The 19987-nt window shown below is 42.0% G+C and overlaps 1 protein-coding gene across 2 annotated transcripts in view; it reads left to right on the top strand.

Annotated features, from left to right (window-relative positions):
• LOC139727451 (uncharacterized) overlaps positions 1-19397 on the top strand; it is a 32759-nt gene extending 13362 nt beyond the window's left edge. For both annotated transcript variants that reach the window (XM_071638405.1, XM_071638407.1), the window contains 4 exons: positions 12736-13989; positions 14450-15125; positions 16328-16513; positions 17906-19397. In XM_071638405.1, coding sequence (XP_071494506.1) covers positions 12736-13989; positions 14450-15125; positions 16328-16513; positions 17906-18078 — 2289 coding nt within the window. In that variant the 3' untranslated portion in view covers positions 18079-19397. The remainder of the gene's footprint in view (positions 1-12735; positions 13990-14449; positions 15126-16327; positions 16514-17905) is intronic.
• The last annotated feature ends 590 nt before the right edge of the window (positions 19398-19987 follow it).

Genomic DNA, 19987 nt, shown 5'->3' on the forward strand with positions numbered 1-19987 from the left:
TACACAAATAAAATTCAGTAGCTCAATAATTGTTATGGAGTCCGACAGTTTTTGCGTTGACTGCACAATGCAACGATAGGCCTATTTACTTATTTGTTTCAATTTGACGTAAAGCTGTATACAAAGTTTGTTCCTTACAGCGAGTTAGTCCGCGCCAGGTTGCCCGACATGGCAACAAGTAGTGCATACAAAGTGAACTCTAAATTGTTGAAATGCATCTGATTATTAGAACAGGCGAACCGAACAGCATGTTACGAGAGCCTCACTGGCCCACCTAATAAATAGAAAAATATTCACGGATTTGAGTACAGTAAACCAGCTTAGATAATAACGCGTACGTGATGGCTAAAGATTTCACATGGCAACTGCCTGCTCCACCTAGCAACCACGTCTATTTTCATGACTGACGACACCAATTCGCGATATTTGTGAGTGCATAGGGCAACCCCCCACCCCACCAAACCGTGGCATATGAATAGTTTGTCAGGCGTTCGTGTAAAATGGAGACGCAAAAATAACATCCACTCAAGAATACCATACACTCGTAAACTTTCGTCAATGACATGGATGCAATTTTCACAAAACCACTGTCACGCAGTTGAAATAACCAAGGAATTGTAACAACGACCTACACTGAACCTATAGGTAATTACCTTTGTTCTATGTTGGTTGTTGTACCGTACAGTGTCTAAACATCCCATCGACATTAGAAACAAAAAACATCCATATATAGTTGTAAATTTAAACCTCATGCAACCCGAGATGGCTGTTATTAAATCATCCGTTTTATTTGTTTTGCCCCGCCTGCTCATCATTATTTGGTCTACAACGTACAAGGTCTAGTACATGCACTATGAGACAGTCTGGTCTGTTCACAACTACTATTCGTCCTCTTCCTTTGTGTTTCTTGTGTATAATCATCCTCTTCCCTTCCTCCTCCTCCTCCTTCTCCTTCTAACCCTTCTTTTACTTATCTATCTTCTCTTCTCGTAATTCGCTTCTCCCATTTCTTTCTTTTTTTTCAATCTTCTACTCCTGCTTCTATATCTTCTTTTTTTTCTCTCTCTCTCTTCTTGTTTACATGTCACTCATTATTCCTTGATCAATATTATTCTTCTCATATTTCGTCCTTTTCTTCTTGTACTTCATCATCTCCATTATCTCCTTCGTTGTCCTCGTCGTCCTCGTAATCGTTTTCGACTACGGTCTAACTAGGGAGCTCCCACTTCCTGGTCTAACAGTAACAGTTTACTCTGGCTTTCCAGCCAAAGTAAAAGGGAATGTAAGACATGGAATCCAAGCTTTGTTTATCATCTTTAGTCGATACGTCCCAAACTATAGTATTATGTCGAAACGGTATTCATCCAACCTGAGGCGGAGGGTAAATCAATGTAATAAATTGGATCGATGAAATCAGTTGATTTTAGTGGACATTTCTTGCAGACCACACAGCAAGAAGCGGATGATACGAAGAATCTCTCACGTAATTCAAGACGAGAAAATTTGTTATCTAAACACCCAAACAGGGAGATTAAGACCATTCAAAATATTTTAAATTATATGAAACAAAAACTGATAATAAGTCGGGAGAGGGGGGGGGGGGGGGGGGGGGGGGGGGTGGGGTTGGGGGGGGGGGGGGGGGGGGGCTGACATGCATCAGCGCCGAGAAGCAATGACACATCGAGGCACGGGGGTACGCCGGCCGAGTTAGCGGGGCGAGAACGAGGGCAGGGGAAGGGTTTGTTGTGTCCCGGGAATCCTCGGAGAGATTAGCGCCAGGCCTGCTCTCATGCGAGCCTTACATAGCAGCGCCTTTCGTGGACCAAATTGCAACCAGATTTCCACAATTTGTTAAGTCATCACTCGTCAAACTAATGCACCAGGCTTCTGTTCTTTTTTAAAGTTTTTGTTTTTATTTCAGGCCTGTTTTTAGTTGACAACGTTGTTAAGTCGCATCGCAACAATGATTTTGCTTCCCTTCTCCCGGTTTGGAAGTAACGTGGAACCCAGAGCCTTGTCCCGAGTCTCTTTACTTATTGCATCTTCTCCTTCCCGGACTAAAGTATTATTTTGTTGAGGGCTACACTGGCAGAGTTAATGTACCCCAAAAAGGAAAACGAAATCAATTATTTTCATCTCAGTGTGACTACTTTCGATCAAAAGTGTCACGCTATTATTGACTAATCGCTAGAAAATGGAGAAATTAAACTTACGCACAAGTTCTTATCGTTTCATCTGTACCAAGGTCACTGCACTCTTATATTCTCATCTCCAAATCATGTAGCAGCTGGTCTACAATGTTCCTGGATGGTGAAATTTTCATAGCGCAATCAGGTGAATGAACTATTGTGGAAGTTTACGTGATTTCATACATGGGAGGGAAACGGCTCTTTCACGTACAAATTAAATACTAATTTTCGGAATGATATGAGATTCCACCTGCAATATGGTGCCGTTCTCAAAAGTTTCTCGCCCATGAGAAATTGAAATGGAATCCTGTCATATCGTAAATAATCACTACATTTCATGTTTTTTGCAACTCATTTTGCCTCAAAATACTATATCGAAGCAGGCTCCGGATATCCCTAGTCTGCGTCAAAGGCCCTCTTGTTGTAGTGATTGCAAGAAGGGCAAGCAGAGGGTCGTTACGCTAGTCTAGGCAAGCAACCAGCGAGAGTGAGACCCCCACGCGCCTTGATAAGCATCCGCGCTTTGGCTCTTCGCTCACTTAATGAAAGTGCCATGGAGAGCACGAGATAAATCCTCTCCTCGGCACTTTTCAGCACCAGAAGGCAAGATTTTGAGATTTTGTCGTCTCGACGTCTTTGAATCCTAGAAGGTGAGATCCGAGATCTCTTCATTTCGACTTCAGGGTCCGTGAAGGCGAGATCCAAGATCTCTTATTTAATTCATCTCGACTTTTTTTAGGGAGGGGGGGGGGGGGGGGGGTCCCAAAGGGCGAGAAGGCAAGTTGTGAGTTTTCGATTTCTCGTCTTCCCGACTTCTTGTCTTCTCTACTTCTTTGGTCCAAAGAGACGAAATCTCATATTTCGCCTTCCAGCCTCGTCGGACCCAAAAGGTTGAAACGAAGACATCTCGGATCCCAAAAGTCGATATGAAAAGATCTCGGGTCCAATACGTCGATAGGAAGAGATGTCGGATGTCGCCTTCTCACCTTCTAGGGACCAAGAAGTCGAGATGACTACGTCTCAGATCGCGCGCCTTCTCGCCTTTTCCATCTTTGAAAGTCGAAATGACGAGATATTGGATCCAATATCTCACCTGTTTCACCTTAAGAAGTCGAAGTGACGAGATATTGGGTCCTCACTTCGCCTTTTCCAACTCTAAGAAGTCGAGATGACAAGATATTGGATCTCGACTTCTCGCCTTTTCCACCTTTAAGAAGTCGAAATGACGAGATGCTGGATCCTCGCCTTCTTGCCTTTTCCACCTTAAGAAGCCGAGATGACAAGATATTGGATCCTCGACTTCTCGCCTTTCCCACCTTAAGAAGTCGAAATGACGAGATAACGGATCTCGACTTCTCGCCTGTGATCTGCTGCTCTGTAGCCACACAGTCGTCCCAAAGTGTCCCCTGGTTGAAAATGCCGCGTCTCTGCAGGGTTTGTCGCTGTGGATGGACAAACTTTTCACAAGAGAGTGTTGAAAGTGAGCTTTGATAGAAACAAAAATGTGTCTTCCATGGAACTCACTACCGAGTCTCTATCACTCAGTTACTACCCACTCAACTTTTTCCCCCTTGTTTTCTTCGTCAGAGTGAGTAGAGCAATCACATTAAGGACCTGGTTGTATGATTTATCACCTTTAAGTGCAATTCCATATCATGTTCAAATTAGCTTCAATAAAGTCATGGGAAATTGCAATGGTGTGTTTGTATTAATGATCTGTCCAATCGTACCAGCTTTTACTATATGATGTAGTATCTGAGTGATGATATTGCGATGTTATGTCTCTCATAATGTGTTGACTCTCACGCCCATAAATGACATTCGTGTTATATACCATGCAGGTGGAGCGTTTTGCTGGTGAGAGCTATCGTGTCTTCAACTCCCCAACAAAGAATTATCTATGACGCCGTTGAGGAACATTTCACCTACATTCGGTGACATGAATCTTGCCGATAAATACACTCATAAGGATGTACCGTCTGTAAATATGACATCTCACATCCTATTACTGAGTGTACAAATGAAATAAAATAGCAACCCTGTGCTCAAGTTTGTCAATACCAGACGGAGAAGTAGTGAAAGATGTAATGCTATACCAGATGCGTGTTTCAATCACAGAAAACAATAAGACTGAAACGGAGTATAGGAAGAAGGAAGTGAGAGTCAGACACAAAGATAACAAGACGAGATGAAGGATTTTTTTTTTCAATAGAAATTTCAGTGGAATATGATAGCATTACATTTTGATTATTTCATAGTGAGGGAAATATGGAGAAAAGGTCGTAATCAAGTATTAAAAAACAACAACCTCAACTAGTGTTCTCAAAAGATTACGACTAAAACAGTACCCCTTTTCGTGAAAAAGAAAAACACGATAGATTTTGCAGTATTCCGACTTTGTATGTTATACTAGTATTCAATCTTGATTTAACTACCAGTGGTATGTTTGTTATTACCCCTAATATCTTGAAGCTAACTCGTAGGCATGGAACGGAACTACTTTGAGCTTTAGCATAACATCAACGAGACTTCTCCCCATAAGTGTTTGCGAAATGTATTAGTCATGGAAACATTCCTTCGATCTTGTACATGTTGCACACGACATGGAAAGATAATGTATTGTAAGGATGCCGTCCTAGCCTTTCTACTATGGTATATTATCATGGTTCATCCTTTCTGTCCTACCATCAATGGATATCGCCAGGTAATATTTTAGAATACCCGTGTTTTTGTGTTTAATCTAATTTAATTAAATTTCAATTTTTAATGGCTGGATAGCCCACATTCAGCTGCTCTACAGCTGGTCTTCCATCGAGTCCAGTTGGATGTAAGGCGGGGCCACTTCAGCAGGACTTTTTTACCGGGTTATGCACCCTGCTATTTGCAATGAATGGATGAAGCAAGATTTTTAACGTGTACGACTACGAGTTGTGACTCTCTCACACACGGGACCTCCAATACATGTCCTATCCCAGAGACAGAGTGTTTTGCCTCTTACGAGAGGGGGCGGTATGGTTACACACAACATTGCTCAGGTGGATTCGGGAATCGAACCCAGGTCCTCTGGATCTGGAGGCAGACGTGCTACCGACCGAGCCAACGCCCAAGAGGGGCCGCGCGCGCATCTGCGACGCGAACGCTAAGACGACGCTAATTACCGGTAGGCCAAAAATATTCAATTCAATTCAATTCAATTCAATTTATTTCACATCTTTCAAAAAAAAAAAACACCACAAAATAGACATATGTATAAAATGTACAGAACAGAACACAGAAATATACACAAATCAAAACACAAGCAGTACAAGGACAGTTACAGTAAAATATAAACACAATAAAAACGGTAAGAACTGCAGATGTGTGGGAATGACAAAAGGCCATTGGCCTGTCAAAGGTCGAACCCTTGATGGACTGCATCTTACAAACTTGCATTTTAAAAACTGTGTTTCTTAAGTTACAGAACATAAACGGAGACAAGAAGAAAGACAGTAAAGAACGTGGCAAGAATAAGATAAAAAGAAGCACTGACAAGATTTACAGGCAATAAACTCAGAAGACAAATACAAACAAGCTAATGAGCTACAACAACAATAACAAACAATACATGAACAAACAACAGGCAATCAATAAAACTTAACATGTATATAAAGATACATCATAACATATCGCATATTATTCTTTCTGTAATAAATAAAATTTATACTTCCTTTTTAAATCACTTAAAGTGGAACACTGTTTAAACTTATCTAAACTCCAAAGTACAGGACCTTTATAAGAAATCACTGTTCTCGAGAATTTATATCTATAAAAGGGAATATACATTTTATGGGAATTTCTAGTAACAAACATATTCACATCAAAATTATAAATGAAATAATCATTAAAAGCATAAGGTAATAACTCTTTGGTGAAGAAATACATAAAAGAAGGAATTTGAAATTCATTGATACTGTAAATATCCAATAATTGCAACTTTAAAAATAACTCTTTAGTGTGTGCCAAATATTGTGATGTAGTTATTGTACGTATTGCACGTTTTTGGAGTTTAAAAAGTTTCTGCGTTAAATACATTGCGCAATTACCCCATACAATATTACAATAATTATATGATAAAAATGTGATAAAATCATACTATTATAGTGTTTTGCACATGCACGAGACAGCTGTTCTCGTTGTCCAACCCGGGTGGCTGCGTCGTCTTAGCGTTCGCTTCGCAGATCTAAAGATCGCTAAGATTATCTTCTTCAAGAACGCACACACTCTTGACCTTAGTAGGCCTGATGACCCACGAGCCTTTCTCTCGAGCTTTAAGAAAGAAAGAAAAGCAAGCAAACAAACAAACAAAATCCCACTTGCACCACGGTCGTCATCACTTCGACGAACTGGCGAAGAAGAAGAAGAAGGGAGAAAAAGCATAGCGCAATGTGTAAACGCAAACTCATATGATAAACCTGAAAAGAAAATCCTTTACATTTGCGATGAAAGAACAAAATAATGGAGATGACATTCAGAGAGCAACATGCTGGAGCTGAACCTCCCGATAACCTCCCGCTATAGACTGGCCAAGAACTGGCTCAATTATACATTCCCATTTCACACATTGTCGTGGGTGTGAGAATGACCTATGGAAGACGAGCTCCATGTTTCATTTTCGATGAAGTAATAATAATGGTGTCAGAATGTATGGTTTGATTTTTACAGATTTATTTGAATTGACAACAGTAGGGGGAAATCCTACTCATACAATGCTATCCATCTTTTTTTGTGTGTCTTTTTTTTTCTTTACTACAATGCGAATGCCAACATTGACGCGATAAAAGAAACTATTAGTTTAGTCACTAATTGGCCTGCCGATGCCCCTGAGGAAAACGCGGCCTCAATTTGAAAGTGAGACGTGCGCCTTTTTGTCTCATTGCCGATGACACACACTCGCCGGCCGAGTCCCCCTCTCGCAATATCTCGACCTGCGTCCCCGTAAAAGATTAAGATGCAAAACTCTGCCAAGTGTCAGGAGCAATATCCCACGCCAGCTCACTTTGACAGTCTCTTCCTCCAAGCTAAAATCTCTATTCCTGTACAGAGAATCCCCTCGGAGCATCGCTCTCGTTCCCCGCCTCCTTTGCAGTTAGTGAGAACCGTGACTTGTCGAAGAAGGAAAACGGACAGACAGACAAACAGACAGCCAGTCAGTCAGTCAGTCAGTCAGAATGGCATTTGATTACCTTATAAACAATAAATGAACTTGTTACTTCTCTGCAGGGACAGGAAAGAAAACACTATTTGTTTTTCTTGACACACACACATACAGGCACGCGCGCACACATAAATAAACACAAACACAAAAAACACACACAAAAAAATTCACTCACAAAATCAACAACCAATAGAGCTCATGGATTACGGAGGAAATAAACAACAAAAATAAAACAAAACAAAAAAAGCTTCGCTAGCCACCAAAGGATGACAGTCGAATACATATTCATCCCGGATCTTTCTGTCTTTGTTTCTCTTCTTTCAACCAACCGGTTTTTTTTTTCAGGATTTTCTCGGGACCGCGCAAAGAAAGCAAACATAGAAATCCATGTTGCCTGGTGTACCTGATACGGTGTAAGGTGCAACTGCCAGTTGCAACATTCCGATTTCGCAATTATTATTTTCTTTTTTGACAGCAGGGGAAAAATGAACAAACGAGGAAGCAAAAACATGATTTATGCTCAGTGCGCTCTCATGCGCGGTATATTTTTGTTAGCATGCACATTATTCCAGGCGTCGCTGGTTTCGATACTCGCGTCACAGTGGTCCTTAGCTTGAGATTACTTTCCGTTTACAATCAGAAACATCGCAGGAGAGACTGCACTGTTCACCATCGCATAAGTGGTTAATTTACGGTTGTTCACTTGTACAATAAACTCTCTTGTCCCTTTTCTCGATAATTATGATTCTTGTCCTGCCTGGGTTAAGATTCCCAAGTCCTAGAGCTATTCTAATTTGTTTCATATGAATTTCAGGGAGAACATTAATCATAAGCTGTTTGAGTTACTTTTAAACTCCAAAGACAGAAGAGAGTTATGATTATGTCCTTAATCGGGGACTTGAGCTACTAATGATACCTCGGCATTGTTGTTGTGTTGTTGTTGTTGTTGTTGTTGTTGTTGTTGTTGGTGGTGGTGGTGGGGGTTATGATGTTGCTGGAAGTTCTTGAGAGTGGCAGCAATATTGCAGGCAATTTCACATCCGTGCCTCCCTCCCTCAATCTTTTTGAGATAATTGTCGTCGTTCCCTTTTCTCCATAACGATGTGTTCTCAGAAAGACAGAGATTGCAATCCTTCAAGATATTCACCTTTAGCTAAAGATGAATGCATGCTAGTTTGAATAAAAAAAAAATTGAAATCGGAGATTGGAAATTGGAAGCTTGAAATGGGAGAACACAGGCATCTTCGGATGTTGCGTACAGCGTGCACTGATACTAACATCTTTCTATGTTCGCTCTTGAACACTCCCTTCTCGTATACGTCCGTGCACGGCGGCTGTAACATTGTTATGCGTGCTACATCCGAAACTATGGAAGTTTTTGTGATGCCTATAAGCATCTCCAAATGAGAACTGACCTCAAAAAATCAGGGACAGCATTCTGTCCCTCTCCTGAAAGCTGCACACTAAAAGAGGAACACCTACAACGTTTCTGCTTGCCATCTAGCCAACTTCTACGTGTCTTCAGAGCCTTTCTTCAGATGCTCGCAGTTGTTCAGACCTCCTGACCTTGTTTCTGGCAGAAGCTTGAAGTGGCTCGATGACATCGAGACGACTGCTATCTCATATCTCACTTGCTATTATTTCTTATCACATTGCCAGTTTATGGTTTCGAACGTATAGCCATCTTTGGTTTTGAAGGTATTTCCAGTATTTAAAGTCGCATTTCGCCCCTCTTCTCTCCATCTCTCGCTTTGTCTATTTCTTTCTGTTGTCTTTCTGTCCCTGTCTGTCGGTCTGTCTTTCTCTCGCGCGCGCTTTCCCTCTCAAAGCCCGAGAGAGTGCGCACAGAGCACTTAGAAGACATGAGGAAGCGGTGTCGAGGTCTTGTGGTTTGCATGCTTGGTGGGTGGACGCAAACTCCGCTTTCTCACTTATGCCAATTTGCGAGGCATTTATTTCGATGCGGTGTCTGTATTCGATACAGACACCGCAAGAAAAGAAGATGGTGCACATTGAAAGACTGGACTTACACCAACAACCACACGTTTGCTAGAACTGTCTGTCGAAGAACTCTGCCTGGGGAAGGACCATGCTTGCGTTTACTTCAATATTTGTCCGATTTATATTCCTTTTTTAAAGTTTCCTTATTCTCTCTTTTGTTCCTTTTTTTCCAGCTGATTTTTTTTTAGCGTCGTTTAAGCCTGCCACTACCACTGCTGACTACAATGCACGACATGTCAAGGGTATTTTCACACATCGATCCTGAGAGGATTAGGTTATTGGTTGTTATTTCGTATCATCCCCGTGACTTGCCTGATGTGACGCATCAGAGTTACGGAGGACTAGAGACACGGGCTTCCAGCTTTGTTTTTTTCCAGGACTCGACAACTTTTGGCACTCCGTTGTCTGACAGGAGTAATGATTAGTCGCAATGAGTCTGACAGAAAAAAGACACACATCTTGTAAAGTGAGTGCAAGATAGTAGTATCTGACAATATTGTACTAGTTGGAAAGCGAGAAACTATCTCACTCTTTTATGTATTTACAATAACAACAGCAAGACACTGATGTATGACACGGTAGCAAAGATGCGTTGCAGATTCTTGCACTTCGCACGAGAATCGACGTCAGTCATCTGCAATGTGGACCAACTTTTTTTTTTCTTCAGATTTCAATCTCTCATAGTATCACACAACTCCTTTAAAGCTGAGAAAGACAGCAAAGGCAGTCCAATTGCGAAACCTCGCTCTATCATCTTACACATGTTTTTTTGCAAACATACTCTTGGAGCGAAACTGAAACCATTTATCTTGTTATCGGGGTGATGATGACCGAAAATAAAATTCTTCTAGTATAAAGAAAAAGTTGTAATAACCGTTATAAATTAACTCTCGCTTTTGATTTTATGTATACTTCACGTTCTGTCCGGTAATAGATTTCAGGTATCAAAGAAAGACACACATACACACCACACACAAACACACGCACATATTTATGTATTGCAAGGTTTATCATGGGAATCTCTTGTCTCTGTTTTTTGTTCAAATCGCATTCACAACGCAAGTTTTCAGTTTCGTCCATGTTGACGAGAGCGGTTTCATCTTCCTTGTTCTGCGCGCGCTATCCTAACTGCATGCACGTGAAAGACACACTAAACATTAAAGACAGTATCATAGCTTTCTTATCCAAGGCATGTAGCTCTTCTTTTCAGGGCTCTATAGTTCTCTTTAAATTCAGTTTCCCAGGGCATCTAACTGTCTCTTGAAGAGCATCTACGCTCTTCTTTTAGGCTTTGTGTCTTCTTTCCACAGCTGAGATTTTTCTTTTTTCCAAATGTATGCAGCTCTCTTTTTCAAGTGCATAGTTCTCTTTTCCACAGCTGCCATACCCCTCTTTCCAAAGATATCTAACATTCCTCTAAATGTTCTGATTGTCTTTTCCACATCTGTAGTAATCTGGTAAGTAATCTTGTTTTTTTTTTTCCTCCAAGAGTCTAGCTCGCTAGATCCGCATTGAGCTCTCTGTACAAAGGTTCTAGTAATGTTATCCACAGCTCACTGTTTCTTATTTCTTAAGCACGAGTTTAGCTTATGCCTTATTTTCCGTAGTCCAAGGCACTGTAGCACTCTGTATCAAAGTTATGGTCTCTTTTTCGCAGCTCCGCTTTTCCTTTTATAGGCATATAGATCTGTTTGCCATGACTGTATAGTTTCTTTTCCATGGCTCAGTTTCTCGTCTGTAATCATGTATTTCTGTGTTTCAATGATTAAATTCTCTATTCCACAGCGTCTGTAGCTCTCTTTATTCAAAGTTATGGTTCTCTCTAAAGACAGCTGTAATTATACGTTCAAAGACATTTAACTGTCTACTGCAAGGGAACCAACGCTCTTCTCCTGTAAGGCTCTTGTTCTTTTTTTGTCGAGGCTCTGGGTTTTTTTTTTTCCCAAGGCATCAAGATCTGCTTTCCAAGACTCTTGTTCTATTTTCTAAGACTCCTACTTCTCATTGTCCAAGGCATCTAACTCTGTTTCCCAGGGACCTAGTTATTTCATCCAGGGCACGATTTCACAATGGTGAAGCATCATGTCAGCTGCAGACGGCAATGTAATGCCGTTTAATCCTGAACGAGTTCACTGATTGTGAAACAGTCTCACAACTGAGCAATGAGGAACAACAATTGCAGTAATTGTGATTGGTGGAAATCCTCGTGCCACATGGGTAGCATTAACAACAACGGCAGTCAGATGTACTGTGTACGTATACAAGCTATATAGAGAACCTCCTGCGATCTAATTTGTTCGGAGTGTGTATTGCATGTATTTCATATTGTGTACCGCATAATCATGGCAAAGTATTTACTTGTTTCTGCTGCTGCAAGTAGCTATCAGCAATATTGAAGAGGGACAATGATGTAACAGAGGAAATTTAGTAAATATTTGTGTACTGGGAGGCTTGTGAGGTGATTTTATCATCACCTCGATCATCACTTCTGTGGCATAGTGGATAAGACTCCTAACTCCCACTCAGAGGACCCGAGTTCGGATCCAATCCAGTGTTTACGTCCTTGGACAAAATGTTTTTACCCGCCCTCTTGACCCAGGTGTAAAAATGGGTACCTTGCAACGCAACGCTAGGGTTTCCTAATAATGATGTTAGGGTCCTCTGATAGAACAGTGCCAACACTGAAGAGGCTACCATATATAAAGAAGACCATAAATTATCATTATTATAAATACTGCCAATATGAATATGTGGTTGCGAATAATATCACATGTCGGGTAAAGACATGGGAAACTATGAAATTCCATAGCTGTCTTAATTTCGCTAAACTATCTATGATAACAAAACTATTTAAAACTATTTACTGCAACCTGCTTGAACATGATGTGGAATTGCACAATAAATCTATATCAAGATATCTGATATGTTTGGCTGCTGCTTTGTTAAAGTTTGGCGAACCTACATGTTCAGGTACAACAGAGGTTTGAATCTCGAAGCTGGAAGATGTTCCGCTGAAAAGTACTGGTCAATGTCTTTCATAATTTATGGGCGGAAAAGGAAGTATCTTAAAAAGTATTGTAACTGTCACGAAATATGTAACAGTGTTATTTCATGCTATTGCAATGTAGCCGATTCTTTCAAAATGATGCTGCTGCTGCTGATAACTATAACAATAACAACAACAATAACAATAACAATAGCAACAACAATAACAATAACGATGATACTAATGGTGATGATGGTGATTATTTTTTTTTAGTCACTATTGAGTTGACATTTGATGATACAATGTGACAATCGATGATACAATGTGACTAAATCAACACTGGTTTTCTGGATCTTCGTTTCCAGGATTTGCCCAGAAGTGAGTCACCGGCCAAAGTCAGCGTCGCCAATGTGAAAAAAGAAGTTGTCGACGAAGATTACGAGATAAAGATCGACGAGGCCAGTGACGACCACGAGACCAGACGGCTAACGCCGGAAAACGAGGATGATGATGATAGCATCAATGACCCCCGACGAAGTCGCAATGGTAGAAGAGGCGAATGTGGAGGGAGTGAAAGGATTTCCAACGTGGTGCTACCGTGGATCGAGCGGACATGCGATAACGAGGACGAAGAGGCTGCCATCATGGAAGCAAGGGCTATCTCCCAGCGTCGATTATCTAACCCACGTGACCAGGTCATGCTCGGCTCAGATGATGACATGGATTCTGAGTCGGAAGTCATGGAGCATCCCAAGCGACCAGGATCTCTGGGGAGATCGTCAGCTGGGTCGATTCACAGTGCTGGCTCCCACGGCTCCCATTCCTCGCGTGGCCAGCACGCCGTAGGCGATGCCGCGGTGAAGTCGGGCCGGAGCAGCAGCACGATGACGTCGCAGAGCGGCAGCTCAGGTGGCAGCGGCGGCATAGACATGTACGGCAAGCACCTCGGTGCACCTCAAATGTCGCCAGGACCATTCGGCGGCGGCCCTCTGGGCATGCGCCAGCATGGTTTCCCGCTGACCCTCCACCGATCGCAGATGTGCAATGCGGCGACGATGGCCAGCCGTTTAGCTGCATCTCATGCATTCACCCACGACATCGGACAAGCTTTCCACGTCGGACAGCGTCGACTGCCGCTTTCAGCAGGAAGAGGTGGGGTTAAGCAGCCTTTTATGAGCAAATACCAGAGGAACCTCATCGGCATGCGACAGCCGGTTGCAGGAGGGGTGCCGCGCCATGTGCAGAGGATGACGGCTGGCGGTTCTGGTGCACCGCAGGGGATTCCTCATCATAAGCTCCATAAGATGATGCGCATGCACCACGCCATGGGCAAGGCCATGCGCGGGATCCACCACCACGCATACGGAGGAGGGGGAGGCAGCGGTGGCCGCCGATTTTACGGCAACCACCCCAATCGACATTTGCGTAATAGACACTTCGCCGTCGCACACGAGGCGGCCCAGGCGGCTGCGCCTCACTTCAGCTCGGACGAAGTGTCGCCCGAACTGGAGATCGATCCACCGGAAACGTACGGCGAATTTGCAGAGAGGATCTTCGCCTCAAATCGGGCCCCAAGGCAGCAGGAGCAGGGAGCTGGCAACTCTGAAGTCAGAAAATGGGTGAGACTTCCCAAAACAAAGCTTCACGTTGTGAAGATACCCAAAGTTACCCTACGACAAAGAAGGTCCATTTCCTTTTTTTTTTTCTGCTCCAATAATATCTTTTCTTTATGCATTTGCACTATCTCGCGTTTAAAAGACATGTAAAAGATTATTTATGTTTGCATGCACTGCATGTTTTTGCATGATACCATGGTCCAAGTAATCACCCTGACCTATTCTCGATTCTGTGCTCAGGCAGGGTCATATTGCAAAGTACAACAATAACAAGAAATTACATAAATGACCGAAATTACCTGTATGGGAATAGATCTGATTTCATATATTCGCACTTGATTGTTGCCAAGACCAAGGCTGATTGCCATGTTGGAAATTGTCCAGAGCTCACTTGAATTACAGTCGGTGTCTATGCCGTATCGTTTATTACGAAATCGCTTGTGTTTGTCTTGTCTACATCCAGATGGGGGATATCTCTCAGCGGCTAGAGGTCATTGAAGGTCAACTGCAAGTCATCCTGGACCACCTGCCCTACATGGGCGGGGCCGAGATGCAGAGCGTCTCCTCGGATCCTGGAGGAGGGGGCGGGAGCGAGGTGGATTCCGGGCTCCAGGAGGACAGCGTTGCGGGTCGTAGCGGCAGCAGCGACGGTAGGGGAGATGGGGGAACATCGGGGAGTAGGGGAGGCGGAGATGGAGGAGGCAGAGGAGGAGGAGGAGGAGGGGAAGGGGAGGGAGGGGAGAAGGGTGATGGTAAAGAGGACTCAGACAAGGCCGGAAGAGGTGGCTCCGGAGAGCGGGCGGGGTCGGAGTCGGGCGGCGGAGGCGACGACAGAGGGGGCTGTAATGGCAGAGAGGGTGGAAGGGAGAAAGGTGTGAGAAGTGGAGGTGAAACTTCGAGGATGAAGGATGCCGACGATGAAGGGAGAAGAAGAGCAGGAGGAGGAGGAGGAGGCACTCGCATGCCGTCCGTTTCTTCCATGATGGATGACTCGAGAAGTAGCGGGTACCGCAGCGGCGGAGGCAAAAGTACTTCGAGCCATGTTGAAGAGGACGACTGTATGGTGGTCGACGACAAGGGGAGATTCGACGACGACCTGTCGGACTACGGAGATCTGTCGAGCAACAGTCAGACAGAGGGTAAATCTTTAACCCATATCCGCCTACTGCGTTATACTATGTAAAAACCATTCGTACCGAGCCACTCCAGATAAATATTTGCACTCAAAGCATTTTCAACTTCACATCTCTTTCAAAGGCACAAAATGATAAAGGAAAGTTGACAAATTATGTATCAAAAGAAAGATCATAAAATTTCCTTTATTATGATATAAATTTCCATGCATTTTGACCAATCAGAAAAATATACCAGTTGACAGAAGTCAAACATGATTTATGAAAATATGAATAATGAATATCATATTTGATATTTATTCAAAAAATCAAAAATACTTTCTTCCTTTGCATGTAGATTTGAATATCATTTTCGAAATATTCAAAGCAAGAGCTTTACAGTGATATATGATACATGCATATCGTGATCTTCTAAGTAGGAATAATTGGAGAAGTAAAAATATAATGCAATCGCTCTGTTTATGACAAATGGGTATTTTCCATGTAAAAACATCAATGACTGATGTAAAGAGACTGTTCTTTACAACCTTCTCTGAAATGCGATACCACATCCATCCCAATCAATGCATATCATTTCAAGAGAAATAATATTAATTTGTGACCAAAATATCACACAAATGCATGTATTCAAATGTCATAATTACAAATGTAAAAATGACGTAAAAATGACGTTAAAATGACGTTCAAAATGACGTCATTTCAGCGGCAAGCTCTACTACGGAATTTTCTGTACTTCGGTGATTGCAGCGTTCGCGGCTTCTACGGGAAATCCCGTAGATCGGCGGATATGGGTTAAGATACTTCAAAATTGTCTTTTATCTTTACTGTCCCACAAGTTTATCAGATTGTGACTTGCTGCTTGTATCGTACCAATGCAATGTCTTGTGCTGGGTAGAATCGCTCATTTTTAAATACCTTATTCCCGATATTCGGACGCAATCACTTACCAGACGTGAACGTCTGCATACATTGAAAGGAGATAAATGTTATGTAAGTGACTCATTATCGACAGCTTGATTAATTATCAACTGTATTATGCCATGAATGAGATAAGAATCCAGACGAGAGAGGGATGATCGGAATCAAGCATTGTCACAGTTTTCAATACAAAGGGAATGTACCCCGACAGATTTAACATTTCATGACTTTGAGCAGAAATCACTGGAAACCTGTGACTGCAAAGGCGATGTCTTGTGTTTCTTCCTCAGCTCGTATAGAGATGGTCATGCAGGACACACGATGGGACGAGATGATGCCGTACGCCGGAGCTCCCCGTCTCGCGATCGCTCTCGCCCGCTACTGCATCTTTGGCACCAAAGTGCTCGTCCAGTCTTCGGTCACGGGCCGGAATAGAAAGAACCCACTGGACTTTTCCGGGATGAGGAAAATCAAACGTTAGTAGCCTCCCTAGAATTCAGAAATAATTGGAACTCATTTCTTTGCTGCATTCATGCCTTTGTTAGCAGCTTGATACTTAAAGAATAGGGAATTTGTGTTTGCGGAGAGCTTATAGTTACAAAGTGTGTTGTTGTCGTTGTTGTTGCTGCTGCTGCTGTTTCTGATACTGTCTGTGAAAGTCTGTCAGGTGGTAACCAAAATTGAGAAAACCCATTTACAACTGACCAATCAGAATGCAGCACGCAGGACCATAACCGATTGCTACGCTCTGTGATACTCCGTGTGTTAGACTTCGCTTGAGGACCTATAAACCATGCAGCTGCATCGTACGCGTGTGATATGAATACAAATCTTCAGAACTCAACGTCCATATCATGGTGATGCAATTTGAGTTATTTCTGATATCAACGTAGATCCGCGGTGCATATTAATCCCATATTAATCAATGACTGAGTGTTCTCCAACTGAACGAGTAGATTCTGTAGAGTCACAGTGCAAACCCAATGCAACTGCGAAAACGTAGTAGTAAGTCTCAGTATTGAATTGGTTGAAAGAACTTAAACATATGAGGAACAAATTAAATACTTTTTTTTTTGCCTATATATCTTTTTCACTTGTCCAATAAATCAGTCAGTTTTCTCCCAGATTGAGTAGGAGCAATATTCTTAGGGCAGTGAGCCTTTCGTTTGCCGTATTTGTCGATGTGTTTTCGCTAGAGGATTAAGGGTAAACATTGCTTTTTTCTCTCTTTGAAACCATTAGATAGCAATGCAATATAATCATGACTATAAGTAGATATCAGTCGCATGTACTTAATATTATGAAGTAACTTTACAATGTGTGCTGCTATTTCTTACAAACCATAAGAATTTATGTGGTGGGTACGAAGTCGTGCTCGAAGGACTGTGATGTTTTTCTGTCGAAATGTAATCGTCTTGATCCGCAAAAACGATTTAAAAAAAGTTTAACATCCTGTCTGCTTGAGCGTTGTTTACTCATATTGCGGACGTAGATTGATTAATGTACCTTAAAAAAATAGAGAAATGAAAAGGAGAAGAAACATTTTTTTTTCTGTTTGAATCTTTTCGTGCTGCTGCTTGATGTGGTTTTTCCATGTTAGCCAAAGACCACCGTTCGTGGAAGCAGTTAGTGTTTGCCCGAAGTGGTGAACTCTTTAACAGGAACAAAGGAGAAGACGACCTTCTGATTCGAAACAAGACAAGTTTATCCGTTTTCATTTCATTTCCTCCCGAACTTGTCGAAAGGAAAAACTCAGATAGATTGAATCAGAGAGGTTTAGCTTTGTCTCTTTTTTTTTTTTTTGGAAGGAGTTACTCTTGTTTTGCCCCATTGTATTCACATTTTGATCCCTTTTCCCCCGTCCATAGAACTCCTGTACCGGAAGTATGGCGCCCGCTGTAGTCAGATCGAGTTTGAGGTCATCTGGAAGACATCGCGAGAGAGCATCTCCCAGTTGTGCAAGCGATTGCGGCGGAAATACAACACGACGTTGCAGTCAAGCCAAGATGACTTTATGATAGACTGCCCTCTATTGACATGATCTGGACATCTTTTGCGGATTTTTTTTTTCTCTTTTTTTTTTCCTAGTGTTTGGGTTCAGTCTGTTTTCATTGTTGTTGTTGCCTTCGCGTTTAGATACCGATCTGGTTTCACTTGTAAAGGGGAAGGAACAACGTGTTTTCGTTGGTGCTATAAATGTTAAGCTCCTTCTCTGGAGTACATGAAGTGGTGTACGTGATCTAGCTGGAAAACAAAAACAAACAAAACTTCTCTCCCGCGACGATCATGCGAATAGAAATGATTAAGATGTTTACGTTGATGTTGACTTTCACTCTCAATCATAATCACATGGTAGTAGGCCTAGATGGCCAATCTCTCGTTTACAAAAGTAAAGGTACTTATGAGGGGGATCTAAAATCATCTCCATTTTATATCAAGATCCACTTTATTTCAAACACAAAGGCAGTGTCTTTGGCGTGGGAGCAAAATTTTTCTCTGCATGTGCTATGGTGTGCTGTCCTTTTTGCAGATCAACTAAGTACGCCATAAGGCGCTGATCAATACAAAGCTGCGGTAAATTGAGGGGGACGGACAAGACGACTTGTTTTCATCAATATCATGTAGCTCTCTATGGGGGTCTGAGATAGAAATCGCAGTCAATGCCGTACCTACAAGAGTTTAGGGCTGTAGTGGTTCAGTGCATTACGCCAGCTTTTCCTATATCAAGCTACATTGAGTGACATGCTGTTCCATCTCCTGCATTGACAAATGCTCTTCTATTACAATATTTTCATTCCAGTTTTCGTGCGTTAGTTGGCGGTCAAGCTACATATTGTATTTCGTTGTCGGGAACAACCTTTTTAACGTACATCGTCACCAAACCGGTCTGTTCTCTCAATTCAATACATGTACTGTCAATATACTCTCAATCCTGTCTCCATTCTTGAAGCTGAAAAAAAGGCATAGCACTACTTGAGAGAAAACACACATACGCACACATACACACACAATAGTACACACATGTACATAATTATAGACACACACAGACAAACACAGAGGTTACAATGGTTGGTTGTGATTTCAATTTGGAGAAGTATTGTTTTACAAAACCATAAGACGACTGTCTGAATCCGTCTTACAGTAAGTTGGCTGAACATAACATGAGTGGAATTCGGTCTATTATTGGTCATACTCCATGTTTGAGTGACGACATTGCCTTTTATCGTCCATGCTACCGAAACAGTCGATTAGTACTGCTTTCCGGTGTCACAAACAGGAAAAACATGGAAATTCCCATTTTATCATGTACTGTGCATTTTGTTTTCGCCAACATTCTGTGAGCACGTAAAAATACGCATGTTACACCGGCACTATTATGGAGGAGCCTCATGTATGTACATACCATTTTATGCGACACGAAAGTTTGCACATAGTGTATGAATGCAATATGAAAGAATGCAAAGGTTGTGCTCCATTAACCGCGTTTCGTCATGACTCAATGAAGACATTCTAAGAGCGTTGTAACTGATTTCGATACCGCACTTACTTGATTCATTGTTATAAGACGTGTTTACAAACCACTCGTATCTAATACGCGCCGGAAGCATGTAACTATGGTTGTTTATCTGGCAGTTCATTATGTTTTCTTCGCTGGTCTTACTCTTTGCAAATTGAAGCAGAAACATGTTTAAAGAAGACAGCACTCGATATTCACTAGATGTTTCGTGTGATGACGATGCAGAGAATAAGTTGTTCGTGTAGCTGAGCAAAAGATAGAGTAACTTTTTATTTTCCGCGAGCCCACTGACCAAAATGTGTGCTCCCTTACTATATTTTGTGGTTGTTATATTATTAACTGAGAAGGTAGAGAACAGCTTGTTCCAGTGTAATGGATATACGGTGTTATCGGAAATCCACAGTGTTCTTTTGACGCCTTTTTTATGTTGTTA

This window comes from Diadema antillarum, unplaced genomic scaffold (assembly GCF_040938485.1).
Source record: "Diadema antillarum isolate AM-2024a unplaced genomic scaffold, OU_Dant_1.0 seq00000131_RagTag, whole genome shotgun sequence".
In the NCBI taxonomy this organism is placed as follows: domain Eukaryota; kingdom Metazoa; phylum Echinodermata; class Echinoidea; order Diadematoida; family Diadematidae; genus Diadema; species Diadema antillarum.